At 42.1% G+C, this 20,727-nt stretch overlaps 1 protein-coding gene across 1 annotated transcript; it reads right to left on the minus strand.

Moving 5' to 3' along the window:
* Nucleotides 1-3,128: 3,128 nt before the first annotated feature.
* LOC131281328 (uncharacterized) lies at nucleotides 3,129-13,786 on the minus strand. The gene is made up of 9 exons (XM_058310654.1): nucleotides 13,580-13,786; nucleotides 12,123-12,264; nucleotides 11,781-11,813; nucleotides 10,169-10,291; nucleotides 8,821-9,039; nucleotides 8,643-8,728; nucleotides 3,580-3,760; nucleotides 3,378-3,511; nucleotides 3,129-3,293 (listed from the first exon to the last, which is right to left on the minus strand). Exons 1-9 carry the CDS (start codon nucleotides 13,784-13,786, stop codon nucleotides 3,129-3,131), a joined length of 1,290 nt encoding a protein of 429 aa, XP_058166637.1.
* Between the last annotated feature and the right edge of the window lie 6,941 nt (nucleotides 13,787-20,727).

Genomic DNA, 20,727 nt, shown 5'->3' on the forward strand with positions numbered 1-20,727 from the left:
ATTTGATTTTTTGTTCTGTAGTTTATGGAAACGGGTGGCTGTTACCTTTTGTTACAAAATATAATGTCGGAAAACTTACCCTCCTCGCTAGTTCGGCTTTTTGTGTGATGATAAACTGTTCGATTACGTTAGTATTATAGAAATACACTACCGAAGGCTAGGTATAAGAGGAGATTTGAATTGTTACTGTTTGTTTTTTTTTTAAATAAGCTACTCTACTAGCTAGCTTGGTTTCACCCAACCATTGCGCTAGTTCCGTTCGTCAAACGGGAAAGGACTGACTGGACGTGTTCGAGGGTTCCCGTGTTGAGGATATGGTGAGGAAGGAAAACCGTACCGAGCTACAAATTCTTTTCCCCTCGCGCTGTGAGGGCAAACCGGCAAATGGACTAAATTTGCTGAACCATTTAACACTATTATTATCTTTGGGCCCACAGTTAACAATTTATCAACTTTGCTTTTCCATTTGTTGTACAATTATATGTAGCGCATTCCGTTTTGGGTTGCTTTTCGCTCGTTATGTATAACTATTGTGTCGCATTACACGCTTTTTGCTGACTTTACATCAGTCCTGAATACCTACGTCTCGGTTTCGGTTTCAGTGTAGTTTTATTGCTCCATTTTTAGCCTATTAGTGTACTCGATACCACACGACGTTATGAGTACACGATAACCACGCAATATAGATTTTTTATTAGCTTTCAATAGCTGACACCAAAACGAGGTGATTCATAACAAAGTTTTCAACATCACAAAATCCCACACTAGAACTACTACGTTTTATTCGAACATATTTGTTTGGCAACATTTAAAAGTTGATGCGTTCCAGTGACGACGAAAGGGAATGCAATGTAAAGGGAGACTCTACAAAAACAAGGCATTCACGAGTGGGAAAGTTCATTGGAAGCATGCTAGGGATGTAGAAAACAGAATATTTAAATGTATCTAATTGGTTTTGTTGGCTGGCTCAGCTATAACTGAACAAGATTCTTTTGTATGTAATAACTTATTCTGGCATCAGCCACGAGTTGTTCTGTTAAAGGAAAGAAAAAACTTATAATTTAACCAGCGTTTGTAAACAAAGAAATTAAAAAAGTATGTGCCAAATAATAAAAACCTATTGGATTGCTATCAACAGGTAGCATGAAGAAAAACTAATGAATCAAATGAAAAAAAAAAAATTGTCGATATACAAAACAAATAAATTTCAAAAGAAATTAAAAGATATCAATAATACCTATTAATAGAAATATAGTTTTAAAGTAACTTGAAAACTAGCAAACGGATAAAAATAAAACATGGATATGTTGTGGGTGAGGTTATGTTTGAAAAAGTCAGTCAAACCAATATAGAATTTAAATCAAATTGAGGTTTTTTGTTTTGAAGAATTCTGATAATAGTTGGAAAAGATAGTCCGTATAGCGTTACCATCGGTTCTGTTATGTCCCCTAGTTATGCATGTGATTGTATATTATATGCATGAATATATTAACGTACAACATCGTCAACCAGTAAATTGTTATTTTTTGTGGAGTGCGTTTTAAAGTTTGTTTTTAATATTGACTCGTCCGCAGTTGTAATTGTTTAATCAAAATGTACACTCTTCTAACGGGTCCACCGACTTTGCCGCCGACGTTATGCATTGCTTCATGATTTACTGCTCTCACGGACAACATTGACCTAGTACGAGTAACGATAGTATAAACATTTGTTTTATTTTATTTTCTCTTCTATTATCACCTTCATCAAAACCATCATCATCGGGTACAGCCGTTGATTTGAAAATATGTTTACGTTCTTATAGTAACCGTGTGTATGTGTGTTTTTAATGTTGCACGTATGACGCTCGTCCCCCTTTTTTTGCCCTAATCATTTTGACTGTGAGCACGGCTGTATATGTGTACGACACAATGGTGTTAATCTTTGTAATTCTAGCTTTACGGATACGAATAAACGGTTAGAATATTCGATCAAGGTTGCTTAAGCACTAAGAAGTATTACATTTGCGCATGGTTATTGTTTCGAAGTAAAGTTTGCCATAAACTTGCATAAAGGAGTGTATAATTGTATTTCTTTTTTTTCTTGTCTTATGAACTAGTACACTTCTATGTTCTTCTTTACTTTTCGCACCTAACCGATACTTCTGTCCCTTTCACTTCTTGCTACGTGCTTCCATTCATGCTACTGTAAAGATTGTTCTCTTATGATTTATATTTTCATATTGTTCAGAAAGTCATTTTCTACTTTAAAAAAATCTATAGATGATGTACGTAGAAAAAGATGCATTCGTTAATATTTATATGTTGCAAGATTTCTGAATAGCAATTTTCTTAGAAAATAGATTGGAAAACGAAGTGAGCTCTTAAGTAGCTTAGATTGGGCTAACAAACTGCTTCATGGCACAATGTAATGATACATTTATCATCCTGGATTCCGATTTACCTCCAGTTATCAACTGTTGGTGCGTCTGTGGTTTGCTACTGCCTAATTTTATTCTTTTCATCTATTGCTGTCACATTTTCTCTGTTTTCTTTCGTCCCCTGTCGACTTTTTACTTATTTTTCAACTTTTTATCTCGTTCGGTGCGTAATTTCGCCTTTTCATGTCTCCTGCTCCTTTCATTTCTTTTAACATATCTACCCAATTTCAGATACGCGCTGACGAAGGCACTTTTTTAGCAAGATGTATAACGATATTGTTACGGTTTGATGTTGTTGCTTAACTTTTGCTTAAGTTTCGTTTTTTATTTCTCTCTAAACTTTGTTTACGGTTCCTCCTGCTTGCCTCTGTCTCTGTTTGTTCACTTTGCGTGTGGTATGTTGATATATGCTTGGTTATGTTCCACAGCTAGCACCCCTAACGTAGACGTGTTAGGTATTAGCATCACTGCCTATGATTGATTGATCCTCTTGTTTGAACGTGCCTGCCATCGCGAAAGCTTCTGGAGTTTCTGTCGGTATGGACTCTTCTCTGGCGGGGCACCACGGATGGATGATTATGTACACAAGTGAAAAACTGTGAACCGTCATCATCATATGTTCTAACCCCACTCCAACCATAAGCGGCACAATGATTGGCCAATTTCTGGTCTCTAGTTTGGCAGCTGAAATTTTTCACGTCCTCCGCTCTTACAGCACTTGAAGGTTTTCGCAGTTCTTGAACTTGGAGTCCTCCTTCCCGAATATCCACGTGATCATCTGACGCGCCTTCATGGAGGCCCGGACGACGCTGCGATTTTTGTACCAATGCGCTGACGACGACGACGAGGACGACGACGATGGCTCCCGAGTGCCCTGGAGGAGAAAGAATCGCGGGCAGTTAGTCTTGTCAAAATGTCGCAAAGCGTGACCCCGACTGGACCCTTTCCATTTCCTCACCTGCAAGGCGGACTGTTCCCTCTTGAGGCGAATCTGCGACAGGATGCCGGCCAGCAGCTCGTCCACGTTGTGGTTGATGGCGACGGAAACCTCGATGAACTTGATTTTGTGCGTACAGGCGAGACATTTTCCATCTAGAAGGACAGACGTGCAAATGAAAAGTGCGTCGATTTCGTACCACCCTGCCAGGCCTTTACCGCACCTTGCGTCGACACGGCCCGCGAACGGGCCAGATCGATCTTGTTCGCGACCAGAATCGTCGGCCGGGACCGGCTAACGTCCATGTCGTGCAGCATGTTGAGCAGCTGGTCGGCCCGGCTGAACGTGGCCTTGTCGACCACGGAAAACACCACCAAGAACGCGTCCGCCCTCAGCATCTCGTCCTGCGGGTGAGAAAGAGCGAACCGTTAGGAAAAGCTTGTCGAAAACGTGCCCGTGGAAAAGGAAATGTAGAAAAGGAATGAAAGAAATGCTTCACTCTGCGCGAAAATCTCTTCTTCACCACGATTAGCTTGATTATGTCAACCCCGGGTTCGCATTAGTATTCCGTCCGGCGACCGGTTCATTTCCGGCCGGTCTCCCATTCCTTTCACCGCCCTCGAACCATCGCCTCTAATCACCCGACCTGTCACTGGAGTCACGACGTTTATCTACCGGGGAGTGGCATTCCCACTCCCTTATTCCGCAGTCTGTCGGCGGTCGCATTTGCGATTCAAATGGTCGTGCGTGAATCTGCGCCGTGAGCTTCAATCGGATCAATTTGGCGCTCCCCCAAAATCTTGGATAACGATGGGGACGTGGGATTTGAAACTTTATTTTAATTTCCTCGCTTGCATCGGGAGCATTTTTCTTTGATTAAAACATTTGGGTTGAATTTAATTCCCTTACCGGCAAACAGTCCATTTAACCCCTTTTTGGCCTGCTTGATTTATAAAGGGTTGCTCACTGTTTTCGAATCAGTTGAAAGTTAAACATCAACTGTACAATTAACTTGATGATTTTATATTTTCTTGATGAACCAATTGTCGAGCAATCATAAAATCGTATTAAACTAAACATAAACAAGTTTGATGGAACAGATTTGATATTATTGTTAAACAATCTTGACAAATGAAATAAATGTATCAACCTTAAACTATTGATAATGATATAAAATAAACTTTAAACTATTGATAATGATATAAAATTAAAAATATGAAGTAACAGTCTGAAACATGTGAAATTGTGCTGAGAAGAATAACTGGTTATAATTTCTGTACAAAAGAAATATGAAAAGTACTACATTTTTTTAATACAGTCTGTTCCCGAGTTACGCGGATAATGGGGACCAGAGAAATCCGCGTATCTCGAATATTGCTTGACACATAGCTTATACAGGAGTTAAGAAATCGAGCTCTTGTGTGCATGTATCATAGAATATTCAAAAAATTTCTTTGTCCATTAATATGAATGCAATGCAAGCGTATTTAAACAACATAAATTGCAACAAACGAAATAAAAAGCGTAAGTTATGCAAATGTGTAATTTACATATTTATTCGTGTGGTTGTACATCTCAGGAATTTAAATCGATGTAATAAACCCAATCTACTGTCAAATTTTGAAAACCGCGTATTTCCGAATCCGCGTAAGTCGAGAACCGCGTAACTCGAGAACAGACTGTACTTTCAAAAATAAAATATTTTGCGTAATAATAAACTTCTGAGCATGTGATTTTGCGGCAAAATTTTCATCTTGTACTATATTTCTATCAACTTATCGAGAAAAAACACTTACAAATATTGTTACTATTACGGGTATAAGACACAAGACTGTTTATATCGCTTAAATATCTCATCCATCAGCGTTCCACGGATCTGCAGTTATGATTATGCAGCATTGCATCGTTCAGATTAAATGAATAATGCCAGACCCTAGAACTGCCATCACATGGTATCTAGCATTTCTCTTCAGCTACATGTAAATCATTTGTTTTATTACAGCATACCGGGGAAGAAATCTACATATTCCACCCTCGACCTGACTCACAAGGTAGAACACGGTCGACGAGCGCCCTGTTATCGACCCCGGAAAGGTGAACCTCATCGCATCTCATCTTGGCTTCCCTGATGGCTTGTGAATTTCAAATTCATAAAAATATACTTCCACCAGAAGCGACCTCCCGACCGGAAGGACGCCTTCGGCACGTGGGGCGTACCGAGACGGTTTAATTTTGCTGATTAAACACGTCTTCCGTACCGGTTCCGTCCCGTCCGTGGCAGCTTTCTCGAGACGACCGAAAATAAATGTTGCATGCCCGGAGGACCCACGGTATCGAGTTCACTCCCGTTTTCAACACCCAATTTGGAGTCACATGTGCCTTTGGTGCTGTTCAAAATTCATAAACGATTCCATTTGCTGTGCACCGATTAGGACGTAATGCGATAGTCCCAAGCTGACCTTCTCCGTAGGATGACTTTTAGGCGAACGGCACGAACCGTAGATCTAGAACGGCTCGTGAGGTAGTCGAGCGAGTCGATTGCTTTTTGGGGTGAGTGGTTGGCTTTCCATAGCATGGTTTGAAAATTCATCCTAACCCTTCAGTGCGATCAATTATGCTGCAGTGGTATTGAATTATTATGGTGCGCGATTAATTGGCATTTTCTAATCGTGCGGGACAATCTTAACGATTCGTATTGTTTATTTATATAAATAATATGCTTGAAAAATGAATTAATTAGAACTGCGATTGTCCACCCCACAAAAGTAAGTGAGCAACCTTCCATGTTGTTCGTCACAAAATACGCCAAAAATATTCTAGAATAGCTTGACTGCAGCTTTCAATATAAATTTCACAACTCTTTTACAATAGTGCTTTTATGAAAGGTACACATTTCTTAATTTCATATTTATTTAATCGGATGTGGTCAACATTCAAACTTTTTAATCAAATCTTGACAAGTTCTAACAGGCTATCGATTTCGAATTCAAAGCCGTAGTTAAAAATGTACCTCCAAACATCCAAACGTAAAAAAGAAAATAATCATCGATTATTTTTCTTTTTGCAAATGAACGGATAGCTCTTAAAAATTGGTTCGTTTGGTAGTTTTAAGCATTTTCATCAAAATGATTGACAGAAAAATTAAATTACATGTTAGAGTAATATCAATACATGAACTTCAACTTTCACGATGAAAATTGGTTTGTGTTATCGAGGTATTCTTAACGTCATGTTCTGGTTGTGAAGGACAGGTTCATTGAAGGGTTTATGTCACGTGTGTCTTTCAGAGCGTCTTGTATATATTTTAGAAAAAAAAGTATCAATACCGCTCGGCTGGAAAAACCGAGCAAACCAAGCCAAACTGGCTGGAAAAATGCTTGTCAAGTATCTTTGAAGGCTGCCCAAAGGGGAGCCTTTGGAATGCCAGCGGTCGCTCAAAAAGTTCGCACGACCAGATGGGCAGATCAGCGACGTAAGCTTCCAGGAAGGCACGGAAGCGACAGCTTTCACTCGAATCCTTCAACTTTCTAGCCCACGGTGGGTTGACGCAAATAATAAAACGGTCCGTCACCAATCGAGATGACAGTTGAAGAGGCGCGCCGTTTTTCCTCCGCTAGCGTACGCCGGATAAGCCGAGACAGCGTACAACGGCAAATGCTGACCTTCGAGATTGATAAAATAATTATCATGCATACTGCTTGCCCCGCCCAGTCCACCCAAGTCCTTGGCGATGCGAGAAAAGCCGGTGCAAAAAGGAATTGAATCTCAGCTCGGCGGGGGGCTCGGAAGGAAAACCAGTACCAGCGGGAGTGATGATTCCGCAATAAACGCCAATGAATTCGTAATTAGTGTCGGAGGCGTGATCCGTTTCGTTCTTTCGATGCCTCGCTCAATGTTTTGTTCTCGCGTGCCAGCCGGTTGGATTTCGTTCTACTGTTTGCGCATTTCGTTTGTCTGGGCGTGATTTGATTTGCACGTCTGAACTGCTGTCCACCGGACCGGATTGCCCCCCGAGCGAAGGATAATTTCATTTGAATGGGCTGATTATTTTTTCCCCCATTCAATTGCACGCCTATTACATGGCCCACAGTAACCGGGCTGTGAGGGAAAATTTAATTTTCCTCTCCGACAATGACTTCTCACTTCGCAAAATAAAACCAAAAAGCAAAAAGCACAGAAGTGGGGATGATTTTAGAACGGAGAACGCCACATGTTTTATGGGGTAGTTGTGATTCTGGAAGGGATGTGGTCATATTGATTGGATTGTTGTGCGAGTGTTTGCGTATAGTGTGATTAAAATTTAGAATGGGAATGGAAGTGATATGAAAATGAATTAAGTTTACGCCTTTTTGACATTTGTACAATGTAGATGATGCATACTTTACGCTTTTTCCTATTGTAGTTTCGGTCATTGCATTTATTATAGCACAATATCTTGATCAACTCACATCCCTATACAGTTTAAAATATTGAACGGACATAATATGAACACTCCATTTAAATGTTTTAAACATGTTCACATATGCACGTTTTATAAGTTGCCCGAAACATAACAACTTTGAATTCCTTTTTACAAGTGCGTTTAAGGAGCTTGATCAGATAGAGAACTAAAAGAAATTTAATCAAACAATTAATCGTACTAATAAAATCTGTGAACTTTAATTTAGATAGTATTAACTATATAGATTTAAGTATGGATCATAAAATAGTACTTTTAGCTTTAAGCATTTCATTCTGGTTAACCTTAAGTAATCACACTCAACAAGACAAAATACTGGATTATTTTACAAATGGGTTATTGGGCTATTGAATCAATATGGAAACAATGTTTCATTAACATTTCAAATCACAAACTTATCGCAAGTTAAAGGTCGCTTAAGATTTATCATCCCAATGACATTTCCATTGAAAGTGCTTCATCTAGTTAAGCAAGAGTGTACATTTAATGTATTTATTAATATTGCCTGAGCACATAAATCACAAAACAAAGCCCACTTGAAAGGGGGAAGTGATGCTCATAAATCAAAAAGGTTCCTATTGATTAGAGAGTTCCGTGCCAAAATAATCACCAATTACACCGAGGTTCCATTGGCTCCCAGAGGGGGTATTTCAATAAAGACGAAGAACACCCCGTCCTAACCCTGTAAAAAATCCCCCTTGTCCCCGGTCCGGTCACGGAATGTATTGACCTGTTGGGAAATAATTGTTCATCAGCACAGAACCCGAATAAATCACTGAACTGGAGAACAAATAACCGCTCGGTGCTGGAACATGAACTCTGCTTACCTTGTTTCCTATGCTATCGGTGACAAACTTGAGCTCCGACTCCTCGCCGTTCAGAATGATGGATATGTTCTGCTCTCCCGGGGACTCTGTGGTGAACGCAAGGGGAAGAGAACGAGAGATTGTGTGGGGTTGGTAAGCATCAAGGTGCGGTGAGGAAATGTTGTCGACCATCGGTTACCTCGTGTGTCGTACGCGTTGATACACTCCGACGACCGGAACTGCGACAGCAGCGCCCCCTTGCCGACGCCCGGTGCGCCAATCATCATCACGCGGAACGAATCGATCGGAGCGGTCGGGGGCGTCAGGACCTCGTCCACCACCCGCACCGGGCTGACCGGGGCCAAGCTGTTGCTTCTCGAGCGCCGCCTGCGGAACGAGTCGCCCCGGTTCACGACGCCTGCAAGGGCAAAAGCACACCCACGATCCCGGAAAAGAGAACACCCAGATAACATCAAGTGGAAAACTTCGACAACAGTCGCTCAAAACAATGCCTGCCGCATTCTTCCTGAGCCAGTGAGATTGATCGTTAGTGGATTGTACCCTAGAGGTCTGTTTTGAACCGCCGATTCCGAGAGCCATTTCCATGATTTTCAACGTGACCTACAATGAACGGTGAGCAAACTGAATGGCGGCTTGTGCCGTTTTGTTTCCGAATTTAGGGTACTAAAAATGGGATTTTTGCCCATCTATTCTGCTATGCTCGGGTCGTATAAACGAAACAAGATAAATGTGTCCCACAAGGGTCTTTATTGTAGCTGAGATTGCGCATCCTACAATAGATTGACCCACGGAATAAATGTCCCTTTTTCCTCGTCTACGGTGGGATGTTTTAAACTGATTGAAATAACAAAATATTGTCTTAAAATGTAATACTGAAAGAGTTACACTCGAAATTTCAACAATAAAAGTAATAGAAGTAGCATATCTGATGGCAATCAGTGGAGAAATAAAATTAATACTTTTGTGTTCTTTCACGCAAACATCACGCAAACAAAACCATTAAGCCACTTCAGCAGAAATTCAACTTGAATCGAAAGTATTTACTGAGTTTTGTATATTTTCAATAAAGAGTTCAAGTGAACGAATACAAGATAAACTAGGTTAAATAAAAGCTAAAATACCCATAACCTACTTTGACAATCGAAAACATTTTCGCCGTAAAATCACTTCGTTTTCGATTTTCAAAAGTAGAGATGAACCTTACTCTATTTGATTTCCATCGGAAGCTTTCAGTTATTTCCTTTATATTTATATAACAAAAAAACCACACCAAAGTGCCGACATGCGTCATGGTTCGGAGATGAAAAGCATGAACGGCATTCCGGGAATGGCAAAAGGGTCACCGGACCGGAACCGGTCGTGAATTCACAAACACAATTCCGGACGCGGGTGGCCGGCATTGAAAAAGTAAAACAGAAAACGGGCAAAACCCCGCGGAAATATTCAAACACCCGGAACCGGCGGTTAATGGAGCATAAAAGATGGCGAATCTACCGCGCCTGACCGCAACGTTCCCAGCGTCCTACCTTGCTTCGATGAGCTGAACGTTCTCAGTCTGATATTGTCGTCGTCCTCCTGGTCGTCGAGCTGCAGGTGCTGTAGGTTGATCTGTGGCACGTCCAGAAATGCATTCGATTTTCTTGGCGTAGCTGAAAAATCGCGTCGGAGTGGAGTAGAAAGAAAACGAAAACCCATTTGAGCGATTACTAACGGGCGCAGCTAAGTGGCAAGTTCCGGGAAGTGTCTCCGGTTGGCGCTGGAACGAGGAGCTACTGGCGGGAGCGGGGAGCCGAACGAGCAAATCAAACATGCATCCCGGCTGCTTATCGCCGCAGCCAACGAAGGAACCTAAACTCTGAAGGATCGGAATTTACTACAATAGTTTAGAATCTAAGAGGAATGCTTTTGATTTACACTTCCGGAAGGCCTGGTTTGTGGGACATATTTCCAACGAAGGCCGAACGGAACGGCGGAATCCTTTGAGGCAAAGCCTCGATAGAGACATTGAGTAGAATGTCCTTCGAGAACATGCAGAACCGGCGGTCGGTACTGACGCAAACTATCATGCACAGACTCAACGGGGGGAGGTGCGTGGGAAGGTGGGTGAAACAAGAAATAATCAGGCCATATCATTAACGATTACGTACGATGTAAATGAAAAACACTTTGACGAGAAAGTTATGGTTGCTTTTTTTTTCTCGACACCCTTTGCCTTCCGTTTCCTTTTTACATCGGCTCGGTGGATGTTTCTGGTTCTACGGTTTTTTTTTCCTCTGTTCGAACAAAACGCCCGTCGATCGATGAGGAGTACTTTCAGGGACTGGTTCGACCAACGAAACGTTTCGAAACACCTTCTCGTAACGAGTCTGGTAACATTTCTTCGTCCGTCGTTCGGTTACAAAACCGGTGCTTGGTGCAAGATGGAAGAACCGACCCGATGGGTGCCGGAATCAACAAACAAACCCACACACGCATAACAAGGGGTTTTGTGCTGGGAAACATCCACCTCGGTGCTGCGATGGGCGTAGCACATTCAAAGCTGTCCCACAACCCATGGTGACATGGACTGAAATTGGAAAATTTTGCATCCGGGAGTTGTCGAGAGTGCATCACGTGAAAAACGGGGGGAAAAAGCAAACGGAAGACAGAACTACGAACGAACACTACCATCACAACACAAACCAGACGACGGCTTTTAACATTTTTTGTTTGTTTTGTAAAACGCCACAAATGAAGTTGTCGTTTGAAAATTTAGATATTAGGAGCAACACGAACGATTTGAAAGGAACCAACAAATATAAATTCTGAAGGAAGTATATAACACAGTAAAGGATGACAAACAGACACGTACAGAAAGAGTAGTAGAGAAATAGCAAGTGTCAGAGAGACAAAGAGAGAAAGAGAGTGAAGTGCTTAGTGGAAAACTAAGGACAGAACAACTGGAACACATTTACGAGAAAAATCCCCTACAGCGGGACGCAACCAATTTTGTTTTCGGGACGCGTGTAACACCGGAATCGGAATGGAGAAGGAAGACGAACACGCACAGGAAAACGGGGACACAGTGTGCACTACAAATACAGTACAACCTAGGGCTGAACTCGATTAAAAGTGGGCTTTCACGCGATTTCACCATACCTAACTTGATCCTTACATTTTGGTGACGCCGCTCTGCAATGAGGAAAGTTTCGGAAAATACGTTTTTGAACTCGTTTTTCGGGGGAAAGTAATTGGTTTGAAGGTAACTAAATTAATTGCACGGACATGGCCAAAGTTTAACTGCTGACCTTTGAAGGGAACAAAAAAGGCTACCGGCGCATAACATTCGCATAAACAACAGAAGACTGTTAAAATGAACCATCGATAAAATAATGCTTAAATATAGACTGAAAATTGTTATTTAAGCATTGGAAGAACGAAAATATTGAGAAAACAACCAAAAATACTTGATGTAAAGTAGGAAAACACACTGCTCTGTACCTGAATTGTGCATCGGGCGCCTCTGCGAGCCGCGTCGTTTCTGTGGCGGAGGAGTTTCGGAGTCGTTCAACCGGGGCTCGCTGGTACAGTGGCCCCGCGAGTCTTGTAGTGTTTGTGGCGAAGGCTGCGGCTTACGGCGCACCTATCGTGGGGGCAAGTTGGTCCGATGGTGGGAAGAAAGAAAGAAGGAAGCAAAACATTGTAAAGCTGGGAATTTAGAATAATAAACTACAAGCTACAAGAAATGGTAATCTGAAGCCGAATGGTTCTAGGCGCCCTAGAGCCGCCGTCCTAAATAAATATGTGAAAATAGCACGAGTAGGAAATGAGCGAGGTAAAAAATACCCCGATCCTTGGTGAATCGTTTATGATGGATCGCTAAAGCTGGTACGATCATGTGTAGCACCTACAAAAAAGCAAAAGTTCAGCACCGACACATGAGGAACCTAAATAAATAGGCGTTTAAGCAAAGTATGATGTCCTGAAAGTGAGATGTTTAACAGGATAAAGATCATAAACCACCATACATACGACACACGTCGATGAGTTCTACATGACTAGCGATCATCAAACAAAGTGGAGCTATTGAGTAAAGTCGTAGACTCTCTGCGTCTTTGGCGTGACAACAAACTTCTCGCAGACATAACATATTTTTTACTTTTTTGATTTTCAAAGGTGAGGTATGGAATAACGCAGAGTCTTTTTACGAACCCATAATTGCTTCCATAATGGCGATGTTACTATTAATTGCGAAACGAAACTATCCAACACCATCTAATTCAAGAGGTTTTTGAAAATAAATTCATAAATTCAATTGTATTTGTGTACCATGCAATGCAGAAAAGGTTGTGGCCTCTAACACGTTCTAGAAATAAGAAAAACTTGCCTTTCACTGTGTTCACCTAATATCTTAGCAAACACATTTCAAGCAAATGACAAATGATGAATGATACACAAAATATTCAAATCTTATTATACCTCTTTCAGGAATGGTTTGTTTTCCAAATTTTATCATTTAGAACTTTACACATCGTAAACAATGTTATGGTTGTTGCTACTTTTCTTTTATAACACATTTCTGAAGGAGCAATAAGTAATAAGTTTGATGGTGCAATAAGCAATAAACTTTTAATGTCCAAACGTCATGTCCAACGATTTCGTCTGTCAAACTCAGGGACTACGGTGTAATGTCTAGCTTCTTACGGTGTAGCGTTCTGTGAGAGAATTTACAATAAAAAGGATTTTCAACCAAGCCGCTTTTCTAGGGGATCGAAATGACGAACAAAAAAGGGCATATTTACTTGCTGCACATTTCTTGGGTCGTCGCTCATTCTTCGTGGAGATGGAGATGGGACTAGTTTCGCGCCATCCTCGGTTGCCTTTCCGTGCGCAACAATCGACCAATTACTATGCTATGTAAAGAAATACTCAACAGCATCGAGCATCGCAACACTCACCGATCGTGGCCCCGTCATCCGCGCACTCTGGGAGCGCGTAGCCGGCTTCCGCCTCCGGTAGCCGGGCGTGCCGCCCTCCGGTGTGTCGCCCTCCGACGGCGGGCTGATGATCGTCTCGAGGCTGGCGCAGGCCGGGGCCGAAATCGACGAGCTGCGCTTTTTGTACGCGGGACGCGCCGACGAGCCGATCTCATCCGCCATGGTCATCGGTGTGCTCTTACGCTACGGTGGTAGACGCTACGTGCTAAACCGTCTGCTTCAACGACAAGTTCCCAAAAGCTCAACGCAACTTAGCTCGTACCCTGTGTACTCTTATGCTCTACGTGGTTGGTGTATGAAGGTTTGTTACGTTCTCCTCTAATTGCTTCCAAAGTTATTGCTTCTACGTCTTGCTTGTGCTTAATCACCGTGGTTGAATGTGCTCACTATTGCTGCTGCTGCTGCTTGGTGCATGGTTTCCTAGGGCACTGAAAATGAAACGACACAGAAATAGGAAAAAAATATTAGAAACTGGTAGTCGGCAAAGTTTGTTTCCTAAATTCCATACTTTCGATGCAGTGAAACTATGTTTTTTCTTCAAGGCAATAAATGTCACTTTCCCATAAAAGTAAATATTTTAAATCTTTCAAAATAGAGGTTTTTAGGAAAAACCAGTTTCACAACATTCACCCAACTATAAGATCAAACTAAACAATTAAACTTCGGTAAAACGAACAGAATTATTTACATGATGGGCATTTATGGTAAAGAGAACGAATATTTTACATAGTTTATTGTTAAAGTAATAAAGTTTAGTGAGAAAACTAATCTAAACCAAAGTACATCCGAGAAAACAGATTCAAATACTCAGTGTTAGTTCATTCATATGAATCTTTACCCTTAGATTCATTCAGATGGATTCATGAATCTTGTGGGATTTTTATTTTCAAAGGTTGATGATTTTTTCAAAACCTTAATGAATCTTCATGAATCTTTCATAGATCTTTCACGAACCTCCCAGATTCTTCAATTGGCGTGGATCATGCGACAAAAAAAGGGTCTCCCATTTTTGTTCAAAAATTTTCATCGTTTGAGGCATCTTTCGGATCCATGAATCTCTCATTGAAAGATTCATTAATCTCTAAAACGCAAAGAATCATTCAGATTCAAGAATCTTAATCTGAATTACACAACTCTACTCAGTGTGTGTAGTTCAATTCGGCATTCTGGTTCACTTTAGTTCAAAATATAAAAATCCAGCAAAACTTTGACGACCCCTGTAGTAAACCATTCCTACCGTTTGCAAACTCCTTCTCTTCTGACGTGGTCTCTGAACCTGTTTGTGCATTAAAACTCGGGCTGCGTCCATTATTCCCTTCCGATCCGAGCATATAAGCCGCGAAATGCAAAAGTTCCTGCACCGAACAGGCCGCACGAACGAGACCTTTGAAATCGGAGCACGATGTGTTTCGGCACGATTTCCGAAAAGGTTTTCCCGCCATACGGGCACTAAACAGGGCTGGTCCCGGTATTACAGGACACTGGACTACTTGTTACGAACCCCTTCCCCACTTTCTCCCCTCCCGCCCGTTACGACATGACAGCAGTCCCCCACAAGGGACATAAAATCCCGACACAAAATCGCGTCCCACACAGCCATGGTGCTCCATGAATAAACATCCGACGCCTGAGCCCCGGCGTTTGACGCACGTACACCCATGGGAAAACACACACACACACGCGCGTACACACTCGTACACAAACGGATAGGACACTGTTTTTTCCTGCCGCTCGGCAAACAACCCCTTTGACGGTTGACTTTTGCGTCGGAAAACTCCGTCTCCTTACGAAGGGACGTGTGCGCCCGCGACCGGTCGGCGTTCCTGTTGGAACTTCCGCAAATTCAATTAGTTAAAAGTTGCACCAAAACCCTCCCTCCCTTCCGCAGTGCACCGTCGATATCAGTGCAAACGGGGACACGGGAACACACGTACACGAGCCGGCCGTATCTGATAAGGCGATGGCACACATTTTCTTCCACCATACGGCGTGGAAAGCGTCACGGGCGATGTAAGTTTTCCCTCCCGGTGCGGGCTCTAAGATGGGTACAAGGAATGCCCTAGTCCGGGAAACGCGGCGTCCTTTCGACGTGGAAATCGAACGGAACATCGCGGCCCCAGGGCACCCGGGCACGGGGGAGGGGGAGGGTATGGTGTGGAAGAATCCTCCCCGAAGAATTCAATATTTCAACGTCGGAGCTGAAATGTAGAACGTCTCCGTCTCGCATATCATTCAGCCCCCGAGGGTGGCTTTCGAGAACATTCCCCCGGAATGGCAACGGAGGAAACGTTGTTTGCTAATGTTTTCGCACATACACCGACCACAAAGCACACCGCCGTGCGTAGTTGTAAGTACACCGCATCCTACAACCCGCATCGTGGCACGAGCAGAAGGTGCTACTTCGCTCGAACCGGGCCTTGGCGTCACTTTGAAGTTTCGTTTCTTGAATGAATTCAATTAGTTGTTGCTCGGTAAAAGGGGGTTTTGTTTTTTGCCGCCGGGCGATTTAATTTACCGAAAGTTAATCGGAACGAAAACACTTACGTCCGATTTCGTCCCAGTTGTGTAAGGCGCGAAATGTCAATACATTCATCTTCACGAGAGGAACTTTCTCGGTTGCTTTGATGTTTCGCGTTCCGCGTGAAGCTCTCAGCAAGTGATCACTAGAAATGACTTAACGGAATGACACGGGATCATTTGTAGTATTAACGCGAAAGAATTAATTACTTTCCATTAACATCCACTGCCTCCAGCGAATGTAGAAATGATAGAGGTTCTGTTGAGTAAGCATCCATTAAAATATGCAAACTTTTGTAAAATTAAACAGTGTGTCATGTTTTATGCAACTCGTTAAATCACGCACGACTTCATGCAGAAAACCCACATTTTAAAAAGAAATACTTTTTTGTTTATTCTTTCTGTGTATTTTAAGTTGCCATTGGTTACTGTCGGTCAACGGTAAACCTGTAAAGTATTGTAAAGATCAATATAATGCCCTAAAGTTACTCATGGCCACCCTGTGCCCAACGGAATCTCAGGGAAAACTTCGGCCAAGAAGCGTTCCCCCCCCAACGACCCATAGCATTGCATTGCACATTCATGCCCTACTTCCCAGATGGCTAGAAGAACCGTTGAGGGATTTCTTTGCCCGCTTTGCGAAAACTTTCTCACACCACACCGCATTAGAGGAAGCAACAAAAAAAAACAAAAAGAAAATAAAAATCCTGCCTTTGAAAAACAAAATCCCAAGCCGTCTGTAACGTTGTGCCACGTGAACCGTCTACCTTCGCCGTGATGGAAGGTATCGAGTCGGTCCCGGCCGTGGGGTCAAGGAAAACCGACGCCCTTACAACAGTTATCCAAGCGAAATATTTTGTTTAAGTTAGTTCACCGTTCTTCTTTTTGCCCTTTCCCTTCCCTGTACACTGGCTTTTCTCGGCAGAAAGTTATTCAAAAGAATAACTTCGGTAAAGTGAAGTTGCTGCTCACTACTTGCTACCGTTTGGATACCGAAAGGCTCTGTAACGATAAATTTCTCCTAAGTACCAACCTTTTGTAGTGTGTTTGATTACAAATATCTTTATGTATCGCTCTGTAACACAAATTTATTGCTTCCGATTTCTGATTGCATCAATGAGAAAAACGAATCAAGAGTGGATGTAATGGATCAAATTGACTACAACACTTGTTGTGTAGGTGAAATCTCTGGAGAAAAGCACGCTGAATAAGAAATTTACTTAACAAATACAAAGTATAATAATATGTCAAGTATAACTATAAATAAAGGAAATATAGTATAATGTCCAGCTGAAGCGCATTAAAACGGGATCTTTCAAACTTTCTAGTTTTTTTATCAAAGAAAATTCCAACAACTTTTTTTCCGTTTTGAAGAATCCTTCCTCCTTAAGACCGCGCTTCAAAGCCTACGACGCAGCGAAGATAAAAACAGGCACACCTTCTATCCACCTCCACATGAAGCGACGTTTTTTGGAAGCTTCTTGAACGTTCCTGAATGTAAGATCTAAGATTTCCTAACAGCTGATAGGACCACTTTGGTAGACAGTTTGAGTGGAATGTTTGGATGTGAGAAAAAACCCCAGACAGTGGAGCTCCTTGAGGGCGTAGCATGTTGGACTGCGGTTAAAATGTGGCCCCCTTTGAAGGCACTTGAACAACAAACGGAACGGTCCTTTCGCTGTACGGCACAAACTTAATCCTCATTACTGCGAACGAAAGCTCCGAATGCGTACCACAAACAAGGCAAGCGAACGAACGCACAGCGCAAACCGTCCCGACGACTAAATACCCGAATAAACTGACGCGTACCACGAAGAATGTGTCATCCGTTTCCGTTAAGTAATTTCCCTTCTTAATGTCCCTCCGGAGCTCAAGCAGAAAAAAGGTTCCACAGGCCCCAAAAGACAAAACCAAAAAAAAACCTAAACCAAAGATTATGTTGTAAAGGCACAAAACCATTAACCATACCGGTGGGGGAGGGGGAACCGTCCACGGCGGAGGGCAGCAGAAACACAAAGAAAGGATAACGCTCGGTGAACCTTTGAAGCCCACTGTACCGAGCTTTAGCTAAGTGCGTAGTACAACAAAAAAAAGGGTTAATTCTCATCCACCCCATCACCCCTCACTCCACGACGCCCTCCGACGCGAGGGCGATGGGAAGCATAAAAGAAAATAAAACAGAAAAAAGGTCCTGTCCCGTTCGTTGACAGTCGTACCCCAATCCCATAAGCCGTTTATTTGCAAAATGAATTATCAGCAAGCAACGATCGGAGATTAGTAGTCGCTTTCTTGCGCCCTGCGTCGTTTTGCGCCGAAGAAAAGGGCGGTATGAAGCCGTGGCATGGAGGCGCGACGGGCGGACGCACTCTTTATTGCCCCCGAGCATAAACGAGATATGCTCATTAGTCCGTTTTTGTGACTCCTGTTCAGCTTCACCTACGTGTTTAATATGGCTAGCGCTGCTGGCCTGCATGCAGGAAGTGAAATATTAATAAAATGCTTGCTTGTTTTGAAGGGAAAGCTAACGAGTGGAAGGAAGTTGATTTGATTAATTGGGGTGGCTGCGATAAGCGCACCACACGAAGCTTACCAGCATTGCTTATTTGCCCTGAACGCTAGCTGCTAAACGATTTGAATAATAAAAACATTTTTCACAAAAACATTTGTAGCTAAAAACCATGGAATTCGCGATAAATGATGTCAACAGATGAGTTTTAGGGACAACTTTCCTCTTATAGTTATTACTCCAGAAAGAAACTAATAAAATAAAAAGTAAATTGTGAAGTTACACACGAATTAAACCACTGTCGGATTTATCTGTCAACAGATGGGAATCTCTCGAGGAAAAGAAATAAATTATTCTGATTGCATAATATCAGTTTAAAAATGTTAATGAAAGTTAAATATAAAAGTGAACTATTTTCTAGTGTTGTGCTTAATGAATTTTTTTGCGAGATTCATTCATATGAATCTTTCACGTAAGATTCATTCCGATGGATTTATGAATCTTTGCGGATTCAAATCTTCAAAGCTTACAGGGTTTTACATCTCACCTAGCAATCGGGGCAGTGTATGTAGAACATCAAGAATGATAGCCTACTGCAGAGTATTTGATGTAGAATAGCAAAACCCACAAGTGGCAACACAAACCAGTAAGTAGAATATCCAACACTTTCTAGGATCTACCAGAATGAAAGTTGTCGCGTGGATGTTCGAAGTAGGCACGACCAGTCGAGGGGTGCAGGTAAAAGTAGGGGAAATCGCTTTTTCGCATCAGAAAACGAGCGCGAATCACAACAATCCTCGCAAAAGTATTTTTTCGACCGGAAAGCGATTTTCCCCTACTTTTACCCGCACCCCTCGACTGGCCGTGCCTACTTCGAACATCCACGCGACAACTTTCATTCTGGTAGATCCTAGAAAGTGATGGATATTCTACTTACTGGTTTGTGTTGCCACTTGTGGGTTTTGCTATTCTACATCAAATACTCTGCAGTAGGCTATCATTCTTGATGTTCTACATACACTGCCCCGGTTGCTAGGTGAACTGTAAAACGCTGTAATGAATCTTTCGAAACCTTAATGAATCTTCATGAATCTTTCATGGATCTGTCACGAATCTCCCCGATTCTTTCATAGGCGTAGAGAATGCGACTAAAAAAAAACAGGGGCCTCCAACCCATTTTTGGCTAGTTCATCAGTTGGATCAGGAATCTCTCGACGCAATATTCATGAATCCCTTATAAGGCAGAGATTCATTCAGATTCATTAATCTGAATCAGATTTACACAACTCTACTATTTTCACATTGCGTTGACTACAGATGAATGCATTGATTTTGAATGTCGGTCACAGTTTCGTGTTTACTTTTAACTTTATTTCATTAAACTATGTTACTCTAAAAAGTATCGCAAACAAAACATAGCCTTTAAACAGATGATAATTTATCCTTAATCAAATACCGATTATGAACGACCATTATTTCATTCCTAGTCACAGTTTCAGGTAGACAAATATCAACTCTATAATTATCCGGTTCATACAAACGCACACCGCAAATTCATTGTTAAAATTCGCAGACCGGTAAATCGGTAATATATTAAATGCAAAAATTCTCTGGTTAGAAATCAATTCCTTTCATCCGTCCCGGACCACGTTTCTGCGGGTGTTTCTTTAATGGAATTTTTAATTAAACTACACAGCGCCCGTTGGCTGCGCCGGAAACCACTCTGGTCCCGGTGATAAATGATTCACGGCCAAGCTGCTCTAATCCTTTCCCCTTTCCCCTGGGCCGCTTTGGAAGTTGGGGCACATTCGGAAAGGGATTTTTTGTCAATCATAATTTCCAGTTTCATCGCCGCATGGCAAACGGTAACTAGGATGATAATTGGCTGAAGCAGCAAGCGCTTGCAGTGGACGAATGGAGCAGCAGCAGCCCGGGTTTGGACTTGTGGAAAATGCACGTGTACACACGCACATGGTGTTCATCTTTCGACGGCTACTAATCAGTTTAGGTGCAACTTTATTTCAACCGCCAACAGCGCCGAGCAAGCAGTGCAACATAATTGAATGCAACTCAACACCCGGCGATG

The sequence above is a fragment of the Anopheles ziemanni genome, chromosome 2, assembly GCF_943734765.1.
Source record: "Anopheles ziemanni chromosome 2, idAnoZiCoDA_A2_x.2, whole genome shotgun sequence".
Classification (NCBI taxonomy): domain Eukaryota; kingdom Metazoa; phylum Arthropoda; class Insecta; order Diptera; family Culicidae; genus Anopheles; species Anopheles ziemanni.

What these genes read in the sequence shown, in the direction of transcription:
- LOC131281328 (XM_058310654.1), bottom strand. Translation starts at nt 13,786, where the DNA reads ATGACCATGGCGGATGAGATCGGCTCGTCGGCGCGTCCCGCGTACAAA. An exon ending in GTTCAGCTCATCGAAGCAAG is followed by an intron (nt 9,040 to 10,168) that starts GTAGGACGCTGG and finishes TTGCCCTTGCAG; the next exon opens with GCGTCGTGAACCGGGGCGAC. An exon ending in GCGGGCCGTGTCGACGCAAG is followed by an intron (nt 3,512 to 3,579) that starts GTGCGGTAAAGG and finishes CTGTCCTTCTAG; the next exon opens with ATGGAAAATGTCTCGCCTGT.